The sequence below is a fragment of the Pseudophryne corroboree genome, chromosome 10 (genome assembly GCF_028390025.1).
Source record: "Pseudophryne corroboree isolate aPseCor3 chromosome 10, aPseCor3.hap2, whole genome shotgun sequence".
Lineage (NCBI taxonomy): Eukaryota > Metazoa > Chordata > Amphibia > Anura > Myobatrachidae > Pseudophryne > Pseudophryne corroboree.
The window spans coordinates 143,524,034-143,546,503 of NC_086453.1; the positions used below are offsets into that span (position 1 = coordinate 143,524,034).

A 22,470-nucleotide genomic window follows, 5' to 3' on the forward strand; every position below is an offset into this window, starting at 1 on the left:
GGCACACTAAAAAGACTTTGACTGGGTGTGAACTGGCTCCTCCCTCTATGCCCTTCCTCCAGACCTCAGTTAGACTTTGTGCCCAGGAGTGACTGGACACACACTAGGGGAGCTCTACAGAGTTTCTCTGGAAAGACTTTTGTTAGGTTTTTTATTTTCAGGGAGACCTGCTGGCTACAGGCTCCCTGCAGCGTGGGAGTGAGGGGAGAGAAGTCAGACCTACTTCTTAGTTCAAGGGCTCTGCTTCTTAGGCTACTGGACACCATTAGCTCCAGAGGGTTCAATCACTTGGTTCGCCTAGCTGCTCGTTCCCGGAGCCGCACCGTCACTCCCCTCACAGAAGCCAGAAGAAAGAAGCCGGGTAAGTATTAGAAGAACCGAAGACTTCAGAGACGGCAGATGACTTCAGTAATGGAAGTTACAGCGCACCTTTAACGCGCTCCATGCTCCCACACACATCACCAACGGCACTTGCGCCTCAACAAGAAGCTTCCGAGGTATTGTTCCAGGTCAAGGGACCCCCAAGCCAGTGCAGTGGACGCCCTGGTGACTCCGTGGGTGTTTCAGTCGGTGTATGTGTTCCCTCCGCTTCCTCTCATTCCGAAGGTGCTGAGGATCGTTCGACGAACAAGGGTTCAGGCGATACTCGTAGTTCCAGATTGGCCACGGAGGGCCTGGTATCCGGATCTTCAAGAATTATTAGTGGAAGATCCCTGGCCGCTTCCTCTAAGAGAGGACCTGTTGTTGCAGGGGCCCTGCGTGTTTACAGACTTACCGCGGCTGCGTTTGACGGCGTGGAAGTTGAGCACCAAATCTTAGCTCGGAAGGGTATTCCCGGGGAGGTCATCCCCACTCTGCTTAAAGCTAGGAAGGAGGTTACGGCAAAACATCACCGTATTTGGAGGAAATATGTTTCATGGTGTGAGACCAAAGCAGCTCCGGTGGAGAAGTTTCACTTGGGTCGGTTTCTCCATTTTTTGCAGGCAGGCGTAGATGCAGGCCTGAAATTGGGTTCAATAAAAGTGCAGATTTAGGCTTTATCGATTTTTCTTTCAGAAAGAATTGGCCGTCCTTCCCGAGGTTCAGACTTTTGTGAAGGGAGTGCTGCATATCCACCCTACATTTGTGCCGCCGGTGGCGCCGTGGGATCTTGAAGTGGTCTTGCAGTTCCTTATGTCTCACTGGTTTGAACCATTGCGTAAGGTTGATTTAATGTTTCTCACTTGAAAAGTGGTCATGCTTTTGGCTTTGGCATCGGCTAGGCGAGTGTCAGAGTTGGCAGCCTCGTCTTGCAAGAGCCCTTATTTGATCTTCCATTCGGATAGAGCGGAATTGAGGACTCGTCAGCAGTTTCTGCCGAAGCTGGTTTCTTCGTTTCACATTAACCAACCTATTGTGGTGCCTGTGGCTACGGATGCTGTGGCGGTTCCAAAGTCTCTTGATGTTGTAAGAGCTTTGAAAATTTACGTCGCCAGAACGGCTCTTACCAGAAAAACAGAGGCTTTGTTTGTCCTTTATGCTTCCAACAAGATTGGAAATCCTGCTTCTAAGCAAACTATTGCTCGCTGGATTTGTACTACGATTCAGCAAGCTCATTCTTCGGCTGGGCTACCGTTGCCGAAGTCAGGCCCATTCTACTAGGAAGGTGGGCTCATCTTGGGCGGCTGCCCGAGGGGTCTCGGCTCTTCAGCTTTGCCGAGCAGCTACGTGGTCGGGTTCAAACACCTTTGCTAAATTTTATAAGTTCGATACCCTGGCTGATGAGGACCTCATGTTTGCTCAATCGGTGCTGCAGAGTCGTCCGCACTCTCCCGCCCGTTCTGGAGCTTTGGTATAGACCCCATGGTCCTTTTGGAGTCCCCAGCATCCTCTAGGACGTAAGAGAAAATAGGATTTTAATACCTACCGGTAAATACTTTTCTCCTAGTCCGTAGAGGATGCTGGGCGCCTATCCCAGTGTGGACTGTTACTTGCAGTTGTGTTATTACTGGTTGTATTTGTTTACACAGGGGTTGTGTATTAGTTTTATTCAGCTTGTTGCTGTTGTTAATTCATACGGTTATCTGGTTTCATGCTACTCCAGTTGTACGGTATGTTTGTGGTGTGGGCTGGTATGTTTCTCGCCCTTAGTTTAAACAAAAATCCTTTCCTCGAAATGTCCGTCTCTCCTGGGCACAGTTCCTATAACTGAGGTCTAGAGGAGGGGCATAGAGGGAGGAGCCAGTTCACACCCAGTCAAAGTCTTTTTAGTGTGCCCAAGCTCCTGCGGATCCCGTCTATACCCCACGGTCCTTTTGGAGTCCCCAGCATCCTCTACGGACTAGGAGAAAAGGATTTACCGGTAGGTATTAAAATCCTATTATTCTCATCATATTCATTTATAAAATCCTGACTACAGAAAAGCATCAAAACTACAATAACTAAACTTCAGAGACTCTTAACAATCCAAATTAGCCATAATGTAATTGTTAATAAAAGATAAAATGCAAAGTGACTTTGCTTTATGGAAATAGGATGTTGGTCCTTTCCGTTTGTACAGTGTCTCATTGGTCTCCTTAAAACGGACCCCGCAGGAGTCCTCCATAATTGAAGTGTCCCAGTGTCTTTGATAACGATGTTCCATTGTCAGAATGTCTTGGTGAAAACGTTCCCCCTGGTCATTACTTAACTACCCAGGTTGTCAGGGAAAAAGTCTAGATGGGAAGGTAAACAGTGGATTTTAAGCAACGTTCTACACCCCGTATTCTTGTAGCTGTCCTATAGTTTATGTAGTTGGCCTCTTTTCTGTACCCAAAGAATCCACGCATAGAAGCCTTGATAGATGACCAAGCAGCAGGATCCATTTCCAGTAATCTAGCATTGTATATTTCTTTTTCATCCACTAGGGGTCACTGGAGTACTCTTGGGATATGGACGGCTTCCACAGGAAGAAGGCACTGAATAAATTAATTTTGAAACTACACCTCCCCTCCATATCCCTGAGTACCTCAGTGTTTTTCTGTGCTCGACACAGTTAGAAGGCTTGTGGAGTTTGTCCACATTTCATTGGAATTTTTTCTAAGTTTTTCAACGATTTACCACATCCCTTCCCCCCTTCCAATAGGCGTGGGTCCGGGATAGTGAAGGCTGCTTTAGCAGCTGTGGGTGTCGGACCTCTCTAAAAAGAGCTCCCTCACTACCACGTGCAGGACTAAAACCTGCAGTAAAGGCTGGACGGAACTTACAGAGAAGGCCTGTCATAGCCTCACCACAGGGTCCAGGTATGTTGAACGGGGCGGTCAGCTCACGCTGCCGCCCCACTGTGTGGGATACTGTGTGTGTGTGCACGGCTCTATGCAGCGCGCTCCCCGGCCCTCGATTCCGCTTCGGGCTCCCTCTCCACCATAACCGGCCCCATGAATAGAGAACGGTACACGGAGCACGGGGGGGCACACAAATGAGAGTCAAAAGGCAGGCTCCATAGCCTAGTGAGTAACTATGCTGCCACAGTGATGTTCCCTGCACACAGAAATATCAGGGTCACTGGATAAAAGCTCATGATTCAACTCTTATTGATAAAGGGAATACAGCAGCGCTGCATATGTATTACAATAGGCTATGAAGTCTTTGTTAAAACAGGATACAAGTTATATGTGCAGGTTTGAGTGCAACATGAGATGTTTATTAAATCTGCCTACGTAATTATAAGTCGGCACTTTGTGTTATACTGTGAGCATGGGGACATATTAACCATGCTTCTTGTTGTTTTTCCTGTTGTATTTCCAGAATTTCCTGTGTTACATCTCTCCTCCATTGAAGGCGCAGGGGTGTTAAGGGGAATTTGGGATCAGGCATATTGCTGACGTGCACTGCACTTGGCCAGATATATATTTATAGAGACACCTTAGTGCTATTTACTGAGTCGCGCAAGTTGTCTGTCTTTGTATTTTTGGTATTGTCTGTCTGCATGAGTAAGACACCAGTAATTACTAATAAGCAGTTTCCCTGCCATGTCTAAAACATGGATACACTCACTTCTCTTACTATTATTTATATTATAACTGTTTATAATGATATTATCCTAAAGACTGCAAATCTGATTCATGGCCGTGGCAGCCAAATACTGGCTTTGTTCACTGTTGTAAAGTAAGATATGTTATAACAATTGGTCAGCACATGGTGCTTATAAAACAGTATCTGTGGAGCTCTGCAAGCATTGTGAGTTCAGGTCTCACCTGCAGCAGCTTTGGCTTAATTCACTTGGCCACACAGTGTTGGGCCTGATTAGCCACCTGGGAGTACAAGGTGCTGTAGGTATTTTTTAATCTACAGCCACACCACACTGGATACGCCCAAGCTCATCTGATTTTGGAAGCTAAGCAGTGTTGCATATTGTTTGCCATCTGGGGGAGACTGGTGATCCAACTAGATTGCATACTAATGCATGCTAGTTTAAACTGTTAAAAAGAAAAAAAAAATAGATTCTTGTTAGCTCAGTTTGGGCTTACACTATCAATATAAACCTACCATAGGTTTTACAGTCATGATAGCTCTCCAGAGCCCGCTCCCGGCGCCGGCCACTAGATAGGGCCCATTAACTAAGCTTTGGTTAAGCAGCAGTCATCTCCGGTTTTAAGCCTGTGTGAGGTCACATTTAGTTTCAGACTTCTAAAAATTATTATACCTCTGTATCAGGATGTATCTGGATATATGTATATGGGTATATAATATATATGTGTATGTATGCATATTTGGAATATATATATATATATATATATATATATATATATATATATATATATATATATATATATATATTTATTAAGGTCTGAGTATGTGTGAATATACATTGTTGTATGTATGTATGTGTAGAGATATATAGATATATATATATAGATATATATAGATATATATATATAGATATATATAGATATATATATATATATAGATATATATCTAATATGCTGACATTAAAAATCTATTTTGCAGTAAGCAAGACTAATTGGTCAGCACACGGTGCTTATTAAATAGTATCTTTTGAGCACTGCAAACATGGTGAGTTCAGGCCTCACCTGCAGCAGCTTTGCTTATTGTTTTTACAGGTGGCTCACAGTGAACATTGTGATTGCATGAACACTGGTTCAGATCCTGGTTTAACAGGTGTTTAAAAAAAAAAAAAAAAAAAAAAAAAAAAACATGGTAGGACACCATTTTTTAACGTTACTTCCTGGTTCTTTCCCGGAGGTTGCTGCCCTACAACACTTAGCCTCTGGAGGAGCGGGGTGTTGTTAGGAGTTTAATTTATTAATTGTTTTTGTACAGCATGACTACAGCAAGATTCACTATTGCTGGTAACCACATGCACGGTAATGCAGTTTATACACACGTTACTTCCGTGGTGTACTTACTGGTTGGGGTACATGATCACTAAGTCTAATGCATTGTCAAACAAGCAGCTTCGCTGCAAAGTCGGTCACACAGTGTGTCGGACAAATACGAATCTGGGCCAGTGGCGCAATGTATAACGCATCTGACTACGGATAACAAGATTGTAGGTTCGTCTCCTACCTGGCTCGTTTAAGTTGCCGTGATCGTATAGTGGTTAGTACTCTACGTAAAAACTGCACAGACAGACCCTTACCGGTCCTCTTTGGGGGGAATGCGGGGGCATGTACTACCTGAAAATTTTATTTTTTTACTGTTTCAGTTAGATTGTTGCGGTCGATTTGCCGCCAGCCCTCATAGCACCAGGCCAGTACGTCAGGTTCTCAGCGAAGGCTGAACAATTTTCAATGAGAGACAATTGCAATTATTGGGCGTTTAACTACCTATCGGAGTGTACCCTACACAGCAGTAAGGCTGTTGCTTCGCTCTGCTTTGGTAAGGGTTTGAGGTAACAAGGCTGTAGTGGAGGACACTCCAGTTCAGGTTTGCCCTAAATAAAGACCACCTTACACTTCTTGCTGCCTACAGCTTCTTTGGACGTTGGCAGTTGGTTCTTGCGTTTTCAGCTTCGCTAGTGGCGCATAACGTCCACTTTGGCTACGTTCCTAACAGGCGGAGTCGGATTCCAAACGAGATAGATCGCAGACCAAGTGGGGGGGGGGGAAATCTGATTTCCTACCATTGTCTACGCGAATTCCTGAATGATTCCGACTCAACGACTTCAATTCCTAGGTATGATTCTCGATACGGTAAATCAAAGAATTTACCTACCCGAACAGAAAGTACAGGTCATTCGTCATCTGGTACAATTAGTGCTCAAGCCACGCACAGTCTCGGTTCATTTGTGCATTCGCCTATTAGACACAATGGTGGCGGCTTTCGAAGCGCTTTAGTTCGGAAGACTTCACTCACGTCCTTTTCAATTGGATGTGCTCGCACAGTGGTCGGGCTCGCATCTGCAGATTTACCGCAGGGTGAGGTTGTCTCCAAGGGCCAGAGTGTCTCTTCTCTGGTGGCTCAAAGTACAGAATTTAACCGCAGGGAAACGGTTCGGCGCCTGGAATTGGATAATTCTCACTGCGGACGCGAGTCTCAGAGGTTGGGGAGCTGTAGTTCAAAATTATCAGCTCCAGGGTCTCTGGGCGGATCACGAAAGATTGCTGTCTATAAATGTCCTGGAACTCCGGGTAATTTACAATGCGCTACGACAAGCAGTGCACAGGCTGCAGGCTCAGGCTGTTCAGGTGCAGTCAGACAACGCGACGGCGGTCGCATATATCAACAAACAAGGAGGAACGGAAAGCCGTATGGCAATGCGGGAAGTAGCTTGAATCCTCTATTGGGCCGAGTATCACCAAATGATATTGTCGGCAGTGTTCATTCCGGGAGTGGACAACTGGGAGGCGAATTATCTCAGCCGTCGGAATTTTCATCCAGGAGAATGGGCATTAAATCCAGAAGTGTTTCACATGCTGGTCCAGAAGTGGAGTTACCCGCAGGTGGACCTGATGGCATCTCGCCACAATCATCAGACGCCCCAGGTCGTGTCCAGAACGAGAGATCCAAAGGCAGTGGCGGCGGATGCTCTCACAATCACGTGGCCATACAGTCTCGTGTATCTGTTTCCACCGTTTCCGCTACTCCCTCTGTGGCTAAAACGGATCAAAGGAGAGTCCATCACAGTTATACTAGTGGCGCTTCTTTGGCCTCGGAGAGCTTGGTTCTCGGATCTCCGCGGTCTACTCGCAGTCGGTCTTTGGCCACTCCCACTACGTTCGGACCTGTTACAGCAGGGTCCGTTCCTTTACCCCGATTTAGCGCGGCCGCGTTTGACGGGGTGGCTGTTGAGACAGCCCTCTTAAGAAGAGAGTGCATTCCAGAATCGGTTATACCAACCATGTTACGAGCTAGGAAGCCGGTTACGGCAGCTCATTATTACAGAATTTGGCGTGCCTATGTAGGTTGGTGTGAAGCTCGGAAGTTTCCGACATCATCTTTTAAGTTATCCCGTCTTTTGTTATTTCTACAGATGGGGTTAGATGGAGGTCTGAGTTTATCCACACTAAAAGTGCAGATATCTGCGTTGTCAATTTATTTTCATAGTAGATTGGCCCTATTGCCGTCGGTTCACACCTTTATGCAGGGTGTCCTCAGAGTTCAGCCTCCATTCACTCCACCTACTGCGCCATGGGACTTGAATCTGTTTTTTAGATTTCTTACAGTCTTTTTATTTATTTTGAACCCTTACAACAAGTGGATATTAAATTTCTCACTTGGGAAAACAATTTTTCTTTTAGCCTTAGCGTCAGCAAGGCGTGTTTCAGATTTGGGTGCTTTGTCGTGCAAGCCACCGTATTTAGTGTTTCATGATGACAGAGCGGAACTTCGGACGAATTCCGCTTTTCTACCAAAGGTAGTGTCTTCTTTTCACATCAATCAACCAATAGTAGTTCCTGTGTTAACAGGAGACTCTGGTAGGTTGGATGTGGTACGCGCATTACGCATTTATGTATCCCGAACGTCGACAGTTCGTAAGACGGATACGTTGTTTGCTCTCTATGATGCTGCCAAGATGGGTTGGCCAGCTTCTAGGCAGACCTTATCCAGTTGGATTAAACTGACCATACATCAGGCTTACCTTCATGCTAGGTTACAGCCGCCTACATCAGTAACAGCTCATTCCACACGTGTTGTGGGAACGTCATGGGCAGCGAGTCGTGGAGCTTCTACGACACAGCTTTGCCGGGCGGCTACATGGTCTTCGGTGCACACGTTTGTGCGCTTCTACAAGTTTTTTTTTTTTTATAAAGTAATTTTTATTCAGTAGTCTGGATAAGAAGGTACAGACATTGCAGAGCATCATCATATCACAAACAATACATCAAATTATCTTGAATCAGAGCCACATTTTGGAGCGAAGTTTACAGCAATGGAATATCAGGCCAAGTCCCTAAGGGAATATATAAGGATTTCCTATTGTTCGAACCATTAGGGTCTGCAAAATCCGTAGCCAAATATATTAGTCTTCATTAACTTTTATATTTACACCCTTAATCTAAACAGTAAGAAAAATAAAAAAAAGAAGCAGAAGCAAAATGAGAAGGACCATCTGATTCAGGACCACATTAGTCATGCATATAAGTAGGCGAACACGCAGGGCTCAACCGCCATACATCTCAAATATACATCATTAAACATTAAGTTTTTGATATGTTAGCACTTCAGTGCCCACTATATTTGGGGAACCAGGTGAGAATGGGGGGAGTCTAGCCATGGAGACCAAACCTTTTCAAATTTGGCTGATGCGTTTTGTTTCATATATATATATATATTAATTATTGTGTCATTAATTAAGGTCTTAAGCGCAGATATTAAAGGGCCTCTAGGGGCCATCCATAGCCTCGCAATGCAAACCTTAGCCAAGGCACATACACTGCGAGCATAAAGACCCACTGAAACGGACAAAGAAGTAGAGCATCCCATCCCCAAAATACAGAATTGTGGGGTAAGCAGTCCGCCAGTCACTCCCGTACTCTCCAGAATTGACCTGACCCCCAAGCAGAACACCCTCAACCTCGGGCAATCCCACACTAGATGCCAGAATGTTCCCACCGCCCCCCCGCACTTAGGACAAATGCCAGATCCGCCCGTCCCAAAGGTAGCCAGCCTAGCTGGAGTCGTATATGTTCTGTGTAAAATGAAGAATTGAATTTGCTGATATCTGAGACATTTGGTAACTTTGGCAGGGTATTCCAGAGGAAGGACCCAGTCCTCCTCAGTTATTAAACCCATATCCTCCTCCCACTTTCCACGGAGACGTGTCAAAGGGTCCGTATGGAGCTTGGTAAGAAGATATCCATACGCAAGGGAGACCATCTTAGCTCGACCCAAAGTAGCCACAAAGGTCTTAGTGGGGAATGGGAGAATTCGTGGGAGGGAATTAAGCAAATTGGGACTGGAGGGCGTGGCGAAGCTGGAGATATCTGAAGAAATAAGAATTGGGTAGGTCAAACTCATCTCTCAGTTGTTGAAAGGATTTGAGTACATTATCTAGGTAGAGTTGAGAAATAGAAACCACCGATCTAGGGGCCCATACCTCCCGCCCCTCAAGTGCATGTAATTCAGGGAGCCAGTCTGAGTACCAGAGGGGGGTATCCGGGTCCAGGCCATCGTACCTCAAGCGGTCTCTCAGGGCCCGCCCATATCTTTAAGGCCTGGAAAATGATAGGGGGAAGAAACCGAGCTATGCTCCCACTCAGTAGCACCTGCACAGGAGAGAGGTGGGGAAAGTAACAGCGAATAAACACAATGTAAAGAGTCAGCCCCAGAGTCTTGCGCCCATACACTGATATGAGTCAGCTGAGCAGCGTAGTAATACATCTGAAAATTAGGCAGAGCCAGGCCACCGTCAGATCGCTGCCTGGTAAGGTAATTTAGCTGTATCCTAGGTCGTTTGTTAGCCCAGATCAGTGAGGATAAAACGCTATTTAATTTCCTAAAGAATATTGGATAAATATAGACCGGGGACTGGAGAATAATGTATAGGAGTTTGGGCAGTATAATCATTTTAATGAGGTTAACCCTGCCAGACACAGTCAGTGGAAGCTTACACCAAGTCTTGGATTTGCCCATGACCCACTGCATGGTCGGGTCCAGATTCAGAGGGACAAAATCAGAAGGGTCGTTGGTTATTTGGATTCCGAGGTACTTAAATTGTAACGTCCAACATAATGGCAGGGGGATTTTGGAAACAGTAGGAGGGGGGCCTATGACTGGCATAATGTATGATTTAGGCCAGTTAATTCTAAGACCCGAATAATCTCCAAAGTTCTCTATCACACGCAGCAGAATGGGCATTGACTTGGTGTAATCCTGCGGAATCAACAACATGTCATTGGCGTAAAGAGCTATTCTATCCTCCCGTGAACCCGTACAAATTCCCAGAATATCTGGGTGTGATCTTATCAAGCAGGCCAGGGGCTCGATGGCCAAGGCAAACAGCGCGGGGGATAGGGGGCAGCCCTGTCTAGTACCATGGGACAGTTGAAAAGAGGGGGATACATAGCCGTTCACCAAGATCCTGGCACTCGGATGTTGATACAGTATTTTAGTCCATTTGATAAAGTTGGGTCCAAAGCCCACACAAGCCATCACCTCCCATAAATAAGCCCATTCAATACTGTCAAAGGCCTTGGCCGCATCTAACGAGACCACAGCCGAGTCAGAAGGGGAGTCATGTGGGAGTTGTAGAATGGTATACAGTCTACGTAAGTTGATAGACGTGGACTTCCCTGGCATGAAGCCAGTCTGGTCCGGGTGAACAAGGGAGGTGATCACTGTGTTAAGCCGTACTGCCAAAATCTTTGCCAGGACCTTAGCATCGGTGGGAATCAGGGATATCGGTCTATAGGAGTCTGGAGACCCAGGGTCCTTGCTGGGCTTTGGGATCACTATTATAACTGCCTCTGACATAGAGGGGGGAAGATCGTTATTGGCAAATATATCTAAGTATAGGGCATGGAGCCTGGGCCCAAAAAAAATCAACATGATTTTTGTATACCTCGGAGGGAATTCCGTCACAACCCGGAGCCTTGCCATTAGGGGACACACCAATGGCCGCAGTCACCTCCTCGAGCGTCAAAGGCGCCTCCAGCAGCTCACAGGCCTCAGAGGAGAGTGTGGGCAGCGGAATACCCCCCAGGTAGTGTGAAAGATCTAAAGTAGAGCATGTCAATTTTTAAGCTATAAACCGGAATAACTGCGCAATGTCCGGTGTGGTGTCAACAAAGGAGCCATCTCCACCGGACATTTGGGTAATCGTAGTCCCTGGACGATCATAATGTATCAGACGGGCCAGCCTGCATATAAATATTAGTAGCCTTAAAGAGGAGGGATCTAGAGTTTTTATCAGACAGGTGGGCCAACCAAGCCGACTGAGCCACTAGCCAGCGTGCCCTTGTCGCGGGGGCACCATCAGATAAATATTGGGACTCCAGTTCCCTAGCGTCACTTTCAAGGGCCCGTTCTCTCTCCCTTGAGGACGTTTTATGGGCCGCTATACGTCCAATATATGAACCTCTTAAAAACGCCTTAAATGAATCCCAAACTATTGTACCCGAGGCAGACCCTACATTGTCGCTAAAATAACCCTCCCACTGAGTCTCCAGGTCACTGCAGTCACCCAGCTGGGCCAGCCAAGAGGGATGCAACTTCCAGTAAGAGTGCCCCCTCTGACTGTCCACAGCAAGAGTCATCAACAGAGGGGAGTGGTCAGAGACCCCTCTAGCCTCGTAGTGGATGTCAATAATCCCAGGGACGAGGGCGGGGGACACCAACATCAGGTCAATCCTGGAGAAGGAGCCATGAGTGCTGGAAAAACAGGAAAACTGACGGGCCGCAGAGTGACGAAGCCTCCACACATCCACCCACTGCAAACTATTCAAGAAGTCAGCAAACTTGGTAGGATCACCACCCGCCAGCGCAACCCCCGGGGAGTGCCATCGGTCTAAGGATAAATCTAGGATGTTATTAAAATCGCCCAAGCAAATCACTGGGGTAGTAGGAGATGGAGCAATGAAAGAAGCAGCCTGTTGCAGCACAGCATATGAAAAAGGAGGGGGGATGTATACCGCTAAAATGTAATAGGGCTGGGAACTCGGCTTACACTCCATAAATACAAATCTTCCATACGGGTCAGTTTTAATCGATAACAGCTCAAATTGCACTGACTTTTTAATCAGAACCGAGACACCCCTAGAAAAGGAGGAGTGAGAGGCATGGTAAGCCCATCCCACCCAGGCCCGTCGGAAGGACAATAACCTATGTCCCTCCAAGTGGGTCTCACTAAGGCATGCAATATCCGGGTCATATTTCTTAATCATATTCAGAACCAAGGATCGTTTGATTTTGTTATTCAGACCTCGGACATTCCATGCCAAAAATTTCAGGTTAAGCATGACCCCATGTAAGCACTATGTGCCACCCGGATAGACATCTCCCAAAATACATCTTGAAAATCAACAGTATGAACAACAGCAGCACATGACTGAGATAAGCCCTGCGTTGTAAGCCATTTCACCTGAAATATTAAACATTCTTGCTTCAGAAAATACATAGATAAGAAAAATAACAAACTAAAGAAAGAAAACCAAAAACAGCAAAAGAAGGCGCAACTAGCAGCTTCCCAGCTAACCTTCCCCTCCCCGTATACCACCCCAAACTCCGGCATACTTATATCCCGAACAATCAACCCAAACTACCAAGTGCTAAGAAGGCCTAGATTCTCAACTGAACCTCTAACCCTCTCTAACCAACACCACTTGGTCTTAAAAGTCTTGAGCCACCAATGCAAAGGAGGGGGGGCTCCCCGATCTATAATCGTTCCCTCCGGTAATCTAGGCCCCAGCCTCCTCACGCAGAAGGTCAGTCCGGAGCCAGCTGCCGAGCACCCGGCGCAAATCTGTCCAACCATTGGGCCGCCTCTCTAGGGAAATTAAAAAACTTGGTCTCCCCATCCGCCACGACCCGGAGCCTTGAAGGAAACAGCATGGAGTATGAAATGTTGAGGTCTCGCAGACGCCGTTTAATAGGCATAAACTGGGCTCGGTCCTTCTGGACGTCTGCAGCAAAGTCCGGAAAGGCCGACACCGTGACTCCATTGCGGACCAACGGGCCCTTCGTACGACCTAAGCGGAGAACCGAGTCACGGTCCTTATAATGCAGGAATTTGGCGATGAAGGTGCGAGGAGGGGCACCAGGAGGTAGCGGCCGAGATGGTATCCTATGTGCACGCTCCACCGTGAATTGGGCCGTAAAGGACTCAGCGCCATATATTTCTTTAAGCCAGGATTCGAGGAAGTCCTCCGGCTGCGAATCCTCTTCTCTTTCAGGCAGGCCTACAAATCTTACATTATTTCTGCGCAGCCGCCCCTCCATGTCTAAAAGCTTGGTCTGGAGGGAGGAAACCTGCTGGGTCACCGTGGATACGGATTGCTTTAGGGGACCACACATATCTTCCAGGTTGGAGACCCGTGTCTCCGCCTCACCCACTCTCTCACGGATTCGTTGGACATCTTGTCGGAGCAAGGAGAGATCGCACTGCACCTTCTCCATCTTATCGGAGAGACGCTGTTCACTGCCAGCTATAGCCTCCAGCACCTGTTGAATAGACGGCGCCTCCGGTGCCTCCGGGGAACTGACAGCAGACTCAGAAGGGGAGGTCGAGTGCGTCGGAGAGGTTCCCTGAGAAGGAGCCAATGTTACCCTGGGAGTGGATTGTCTAGCAAATCTTTCTAGTTTGGCCGCGGCCGCACTCTGGCCGCCCTTAACCATATTGGACAGGAGCAGTCACACTCACCCCAGGGCAGGGTTGCAGTATAGAAGTGTAATTAGAAGACGGCAGCAGCAAGGTTGTGTATAATCAGTGGCGGGAACCAATCGTGCCCAGTCTGTAGGTCAAAATATCAATAGATAGGAAGTAGAGGCTTGTGTAAAAGTAACAGTATGGACGAGAGTAATGAGGAGGGAATATCCTGTAGGATATTAGTGCAAAACAGCAGTGTAATTAATTCCAAACTATATGCAGCTGTGCAGTGGAAGTAGCTGACTGTGCCTCCAATCACAGGTGAAACTTTAGCATAGTTATTAAGAGATTAGGAATGGGAGAGAGCAGCATGCAGCAAGGCCCCAGAGTGCAGAGACAGTTCACAGGGCACATGAGAATCCTAACAGGCAGCTCTTCATATGTCCAGGCGCGGGCAGCAGCCGATATAAGCAGCTTCTAAGATGGCCGCCGTGCCCCGTCCCCTTCCCCAGGAGTACCTGTATTTTCTCCGGCTATCAGGGTCCCAGGCCACAGCCCGACAGGCAGAGGAGAGGTTATCTCCTGTTTCAATCCCTTCGCGGCGTCCAGCGGCAGCAGCAGCCCGCCGTTCGAGCTCCGGGCGACTCGCGGTCGAGGTCGCCGAAATCGAGGCTGGGGATCCGGAGGAGGTGCAGGCCGCAGGGCCGGAAGTCGGTAAATGCCGCTCCACGGGTCCCGGAGAGTGCGGAATAGGGTGCCCGCCGGTGCCCACAGCCTGTGGTGAAGATTCCGGCCGGGCAGAGACACCAGAGGGGGTCAGGATGAGTTGCAGGAGTTTGGTGGCCGGGGAGCTCCCGAGCTCTGCTGCTTACTCCTCAGCCGTCGTAGCCACGCCCCGCTTCTACAAGTTTGATACGTTTGCGGCATCAGCATCTAGCTTTGGCCGCCTAGTGTTACAGGTGCCAAACAGCTCTCCCGCCCACGGGGGAAACTTTGGTACGTCCCAAGAGTACTCCAGTGACCCCTAGTGGATGAAAAAGAAAATAGGATTTTGGTACTTACCAGGTAAATCCTTTTCTTTGAATCCATAGGGGGCACTGGACGCCCACCCAGAGCAGTTTACCTGGTTTGGGGTAGGTTCAGTAGATCTTATGGTAACACATTTTCACCGACTGGTTCAGATTAACAAGTTCTAATCGGTTATGGTGTCAACTGTTTAGTTGTCAGTAATGTTGTGTCAACTTTATTGTTGTCCGTTATGTTATATGTAATTCTCCATTGTCAACCTCTCTATCGCTCCTGTTCGGCTCAGTAAAAAACACTGAGGTACTCAGGGATATGGAGGGGAGGTGTAGTTTCAAAATTAATTTATTCAGTGCCTTCTTCCTGTGGAAGCCGTCCATATCCCAAGAGTACTCCAGTGCCCCCTATGGATTCAAAGAAAAGGATTTACCTGGTTAGTACCAAAATCCTATTTTCTCTAACGTCCTAGAGGATGCTGGAGACTCCGTAAGGACCATGGGGAGAGACGGGCTTCGCAGGAGACATGGGCACTTTAAGAAAGAATTTAGTTCCTGGTGTGCACTGGCTCCTCCCTCTCTTCCCCTCCTCCAGACCTCAGTTTGATTCTGTGCCCAGAGGAGCTGGGTGCTTTTCAGTGAGCTCTCCTGAGTTTGCTGATAGAAAGTTTTTTGTTAGGTTTTTTATTTTCAGGGAGCTCTGCTGGCAACAGACTCCCTGCATCGTGGGACTGAGGGGAGAGAAGCAGCCCTACTCTCTGAAGCTAGGTCCTGCTTCTTAGGCTACTGGACACCATTAGCTCCAGAGAGATCGGTACGCAGGATCTCACCCTCGCCGTCCGTCCCAGAGCCGCGCCACCGCCCCCCTCGCAGAGCCGGAAGACTGAAGCCGGGTGAGTATGAGAAGCAAGAAGACTTCACAGGCGGCAGAGGACTTCGTGATCTTCACTGGAGGTAACGCACAGCACTGCAGCTGTGTGCCATTGCTCCACACACCTACACATACTCCGGTCACTGTTAGGGTGCAGGGCGCAGGGGGGGGGGGGCGCCTTGGGCAGCATTTGGGACCTCATTCTGGCAAATGAACACACATATACAGCTGGGCACTGTATATATGTAGGAGCCCCCGCCAAAGAAATAAAATTTAAGCGGGACAGAAGCCCGCCGCCGAGGGGGCGGGGCTTCTCCCTCAGCACTCACCAGCGCCATTTTTTCTCCACAGCACGCTGAGAGGAAGCTCCCCAGGCTCTCCCCTGCTGATACACGGTAGAAGAGGGTTGAAAAGAGAGGGGGGGCACATAATTAGGCGCAAAAAAGTATATAAACAGCAGCTACTGGGTTAACATTAAGTTACTGTGTTATTCCTGGGTTATATAGCGCTGGGGTGTGTGCTGGCATACTCTCTCTCTGTCTCTCCAAAGGACCTCGTGGGGGAACTGTCTTCAGAAAGGACATTCCCTGTGTGTGTGGTGTGTCGGTACGCTTGTGTCGACATGTCTGATGTGGAAGGCTGTGGGAGAGGAGCGGGAGCAAATGAATGTGGTGTCTCCGCCGACGGTGCCGACACCTGATTGGATGGATATGTGGAAGGTTTTAATGATAATGTAAATTCCTTGCATAAAAGATTAGACAAGGCTGATGCATTGGGACAGGCAGGGTCTCAACCCGAAGTTCAGACTTTTGTTAAGGGAGTACTGCATATTCAGCCTCCGTTTGTGCCTCCGGTGGCACCTTGGGACCTTAATGTGGTCTTGGACTTCCTAAAGTCACACTGGTTTGAACCACTGAAAACGGTGGAGTTGAAATATCTCACTTGGAAGGTGGTCATGTTATTAGCCCTGGCTTCGGCTAGGCGAGTTTCGGAATTAGCGGCTTTATCACATAAAGTTTTCCATATGGATAGAGCGGAATTGCGGACCCATCCTCAATTCCTGCCTAAGGTGGTCTCATCATATAAACCAACCTATTGTGGTGCCTGTGGCTACACGGGACTTAGAGGATTCCGAGTCCCTTGATGTGGTCAGGGCTTTAAAAATTTATGTAGCCAGGACGGCTAGAGTCCGAAAAACAGAAGCACTGTTTGTTCTGTATGCAGCCAACAAGCTTGGCGGCCCTGCTTCAAAGCAGACTCTTGCTCGCTGGATCTGTATCACGATTCAGCAGGCGCATTCTACGGCAGGATTGCCATTACCTAAATCGATCAAGGCCCATTCCACTAGGAAAGTGGGCTCTTCTTGGGCGGCTGCCCGAGGGGTCTCGGCACTACAGCTGTGTCGAGCTGCTACTTGGTCGGGTACAAACACCTTTGCAAAATTCTACAAGTTTGATACCCTGGCTGAGGAGGACCTCATGTTTGCTCAATCGGTGCTGCAGAGTCATACGCACTCTCCCGCCCGTTTGGGAGCTTTGGTATAATCCCCATGGTCCTTACGGAGTCCCCAGCATCCTCTAGGACGTAAAAGAAAATAAGATTTTACTTACTGGTAAATCTATTTCTCGTAGTCCGTAGAGGATGCTGGGCGCCCGTCCCAAGTGCGGACGACTTCTGCAATACTTGTATATAGTTATTGCTTCAATAAGGGTTACGTTATTGTTGCATCGGGCGTGAACTGATGCTATGTTATTGTCATACTGTTTACTAGATTGTTATCACAAGTTATACGGTGTGATTGGTGTGGCTGGTATGAATCTTGCCCTTTCCTCGTACTGTCCATCTCCTCTGGGCACAGTTCTCTAACTGAGGTCTGGAGGAGGGGCAAAGAGGGAGGAGCCAGTGCACACCAGGAACTAAATTTTCTTAAAGTGCCCATGTCTCCTGCGGAGCCCGTCTCTCCCCATGGTCCTTACGGAGTCCCCAGCATCCTCTACGGACTACTAGAAATAGATTTACCGGTAAGTAAAATCTTATTTTATTCCTTAAGGAGTTTCCTTATTTGGAAGCCAACAAATATATGACGCCTTACAGCGTTGCTTAACTTCAGAAACGTTTCCTTCATATAACAGAAAGCATGTACTTCTTTATCCGGTACTGTCATGAAATTCTTCATTAGCCCCAATTTCATGTGCAGTGAAGGTAAAATGATTTTATGCAGCTCAACCAATGGAGTGCACCTGACATTTTTCTCACAGGGTAAAAATAATGGAGACAGGTTTCCTCCCCAGGAGGGGAATGCAGATACAGATGTATCCCCATACATCTAGCCTCAATAAGTCACACAGCGTGAGATGCCTGGCATGCGAGTGAGCCGCCAGGTCCTGTGCAACTCTGGTAGCATTCTGGGTGGGAGTGTTGCTCGCAATGCGATGCTACTAGAATGCACCAGGAGATTTTGCTGATTAATTTGATATGCAGCGCCTGTATACTGTGTGTGACTGCATCTGTATACCTAGCTCAGCGTAATTTGTTTTGGAAAAAAGCTGCTGCTGCTACATCGTAGCACTTTGTATACAGTTTCAGAAACTCGGTCACACTTAGATATATAAGTGTTGCACATCAAATTAAGTTGCACTGTCTCCTGGTGCATCCTAGCCGCAGCACATTGCGACAAAGATGTGTGTTTGTCAAAAAAGACACCCGATGCTATCAAAGTCTCTCAGGATCTGGCATACATGACTGCAGCAAAGATAGGAGGACACACAATCCCACAGCGGGGATGTAGTCCGTATCCCGACTGTCAGAATACCGAAGCCGGAATCCCGACACCCATGGAGTGGGAATAGAACCTGTGGTGAGTGCAGTGTGCCACCGAGCCCGCAAGGGGCTTTTTTGCGCTCGCCCCCCTGCCGGCATTCTGGCGGTCGGCATCCCGTCATCAGTATTCTGACCGCCAGGATCCCCTACCCAACCCCCACTGTGTATGGCTTCAACATCTGATGGTGTCAGCATGTCAGATTAAATGTCAGTCAGTATGACGGACACTGTATCTTGCAGTGTATGCCCAGCCGTTAGAACAGTGGTTCTTAACTCCAGTCCTCAGATATCACAAACGTCATGAAGTGTGGATTTCTGTAATCATGCTCAGCTGAGTTATTCTGTTTTGCAGTGTTAATAATTTCCCCACCTGCTTCCACAAACAGAAATCCTCAAAACATAGGCCTTCATTCCGAGTTGCTCGCTAGCTACTTTTTGCAGCCGTGCAAATGTATAGTCGCCGCCCACGGGGGAGTGTATTTTCGCTTTGCAAGTGTGCGATCGCATGTGCAGCCAAGCGGTACGAAAAGCTTTTTGCAGTTTCTGAGTAGGTCTGAACTTACTCAGCCCTTTGATCACTTCAGCTTGTCCAGTCCCGGAATTGACGTCAGACACCCACCCTGCAGACGCCTGGACACGTCTGCGTTTTCCCTACCACTCCCAGGAAACGGTCAGTTGACACCCATAAACACCTTCCTGTCAATCTCCTTGCGATCGGTTGTGCGAATGGATTCGTCGCTAGAAGCATTGCACAGCAAGGGTGTTGATTGTACCCGTACAACGCGTGTGCACATTGCGGTGTATGCGCAGTAGTAACCTGAACGCGATCATCTTGGAATGAGGACCATGGCCCACTGGGTTAAAACTTTGAGGGCTCACGTTAACAGCTACTGCCTTAGACCATGTCTACCTTACAGCGTATGATTCCTTATGTTATTGATTCACACCAAGCAAAGATCTTAACGTTTTTTTTTTCTAGTGAAATTGAGCTAAATTAAGACTATGTAAATGTAATGCTCCAGTTAGTGCTGGCATACATTGTGACTGGGGACATGTGCTGCAGGGCTCTCTAATTATAGATGGTAATGATGGTTAGCGGAACTGGGAAAGTTTCAGATCTGTCCATCAGTTCTTGGTGTTGCTGTGAGAAGAGCTGGCTTGTCTTGGGTGGATATAGTGAATGTTTACATGTGTTCCCCTGACTGGGAGAACAACCTACAGAGATGCTGCCAGCTACTGGCTCGTTGGTGTATGAAAGTAGAGGTGAAGAGCCTCCTGAATTAAAAGGAATTTCTGGAAAATCATCAGTGCTGTGTATTGTGCAGCTAATGCAGCTATTAAATATATTATGTGACCTCAAACTGCTACAACCAGTTTTATTTATAATGCCTAGCTTGTAAACTATGCATACTGCGGTCACTGTTCTTCATGGAAGATCTGTGCTGTCATTGCAGGTATAGATGTTGATGCAGCTAAAAGGGAAGAGGAGGATGTGATGTTGCAGGACGCACGGCAGTGGCTGAATGCTGGCAAAGTAGAAGACATCCGGCACCCAAAGACTGGAGCTACTGCTCTTCATGTTGCTGCAGCTAAAGGCTATATAGAGGTCATGAGGTAACCTTGTTGATCTGACTGTTTCTATCACATGGTGCTTCTGGAACTTTGTAATGAAGTTGTTTTGTCCACACTCTCTGTCCAGGCTTCTGCTTCAGGCCAATTTTGACCCAAATATGCGAGATAAGGATGGCTGGACCCCTCTCCATGCTGCTGCTCACTGGGGAGTTGAGGAGGCCTGTCGGCTCCTTGTGGAACACTTCTGTGATATGAGTGCACTTAATAACGTGGTAAGACGCATTTGTATTACACATTTCTATCCTCAGACTGAAATGTTATACATCACGGAAACAAGGGTTTAATTTTAATTTCATAAATGTAAATTTTTAATGTTTGCTTAGTGTTTCAGTAGGCTTTGTGTGACTTCTTGAGTTTGGGGTATTAATTAACAATTATTACACACTTTATATGTTCACATTATGCTTACTAAGGACTGTATTACTCTTTATTGTGGTGTCACTGAAGCATTGTAAGACTTGACTCTTGCAGTCTCGGATCATTGTACACATGAGTAATCTTCTATATTATGAGAAGAAAACCCTTTAGCGTAACACTGTAAAGCTGCAGAAGTTTGCAATACTTCTCTGCCATAAAGGAGAAGCTGCTTTTTGATAAAGATACTAGCAAGAGAGGAATGACTAAGTGCCCTCATTTAAATGTCCTTACAGGAAAGAGGCATTGTAAATCCGGCAATACTGTCAGACCAATAGCGGAAGAATGATCTACCGATTTATGCTTTGAGACCATACAACTGCTTTATCACTTCAGCTTGTGTCGTGTAGGATAAGTGCCCCTCCTTTCTCCGTTCATTCATTCAATTGTTTCTCCTGTTACTCTTACATTTATTATATATTTCTCTGACGTCCTAGTGGATGCTGGGTACTCCGTAAGGACCATGGGGTATAGACAGGCTCCGCAGGAGACTGGGCACTCTTAAAAGAAAGATTAGGTACTATATCTGGTGTGCACTGGCTCCTCCCTCTATGCCCCTCCTCCAGACCTCAGTTAGTATCTGTGCCCGGCCAGAGCTGGATGCACCCTAGGGGCTCTCCTGAGCTTCCTAGAAAAGAAAGTATTTGTTAGGTTTTTTATTTTCAGTGAGATCTGCTGGCAACAGACTCACTGCTACGTGGGACTGAGGGGAGAGAAGCGAACCTACCTGCTTGCAGCTAGCTTGGGCTTCTAAGGCTACTGGACACCATTAGCTCCAGAGGGATCGAACACAGGCCCAGTCCTCGGTCGTCCGGTCCCGGAGCCGCGCCGCCGTCCCCCTTGCAGAGCCAGAAGAACGAAGAGAAGTTGAAAATCGGCGGCTGAAGACTTCGGTCTTCATTAAGGTAGTGCACAGCACTGCAGCTGTGCGCCATTGCTCCCTTAGCACACCACACACTCCGGTCACTGATGGGTGCAGGGCGCTGGGGGGGGGGGGGGGGCGCCCTGGGCAGCAATTAGATTACCTTACTTGGCGAAAAGCACATAATACAGTCTGATAAACTGTATATGTGCATTAACCCCCGCCATTAAAGTACATAAAAGGACAGAAGCCCGCCGCTGAGGGGGCCGGGCCTTCTTCCTCAGCACACCGGCGCCATTCTCTTCACAGCTCAGCTGGAAGGAAGCTCCCCAGGCTCTCCCCTGCAGTATCCTGGTACACAAAGGGTAAAAAAGAGAGGGGGGGAACATAAATTTAGGCGCAAAACTGTGTATATAAGCTGCTATAGGGGAAAAATCACTCAGTATAGTGTACATCCCCTGTATTATATAGCGCTGTGGTGTGTGCTGGCATACTCTCTCTCTGTCTCTCCAAAGGGCCTGGTGGGGGAACTGTCTTCAAATAGAGCATCCCCTGTGTGTGTGGTGTGTCGGAACGCGTGTGTCGACATGTCTGAGGTAAAAGGCTCCTCTAAGGAGGTGATAGAGCGGATAAGTGTGTGGGAGGGTGTCTCCGTCAACAACACCGACACCTGTTTGGATATGTGTAAGTGCGGAGGTAAAATTATTGCACAAAAGGTTAGGGAACAGAAAGGAAATCTACCCTGGTCTGTCCCTATGTCACAGAGTCCTTCAGAGTCTCTCTATGTTCACTATCCAAAATAACAAAGTATCGACACGGAGTTTAACTCCACTGTCGACTACGATAATGCAAAGTTACAGCCAAGAGGGCTAAAAGGTATTCAATATATGATTATTGGAATAAAAGATGATTTGCATATCACTGATGACTCATCTGTCCCTGACACGAGAGTACACATGTTAAGGGGAAGAATGCTGAGGTAAATTTCCCTCCTCTCATGAGGAAAAAGAGCGGGAATCTCCAGACAAGAGACGGCAGCTTCCCACAAGAGAATTCTCAGGCTGTATCCTTTCCCCACTAGGGCCAGGATGTGTTGAGAATCTTCCCCTTGGGTGTCCTGTTTGCA

At 47.5% G+C, this 22,470-nt stretch overlaps 1 protein-coding gene across 6 annotated transcripts in view; it reads left to right on the forward strand.

Annotated features, from left to right (window-relative positions):
- The window catches only part of PPP1R12C (protein phosphatase 1 regulatory subunit 12C), a 404,850-nt gene that overhangs the window by 179,755 nt on the left and 202,625 nt on the right, over positions 1–22,470 (forward strand). For all 6 annotated transcript variants that reach the window (XM_063942836.1, XM_063942835.1, XM_063942838.1 and 3 more), the window contains exons 4-5: positions 19,891–20,050; positions 20,136–20,280. In XM_063942836.1, coding sequence (XP_063798906.1) covers positions 19,891–20,050; positions 20,136–20,280 — 305 coding nt within the window. The remainder of the gene's footprint in view (positions 1–19,890; positions 20,051–20,135; positions 20,281–22,470) is intronic.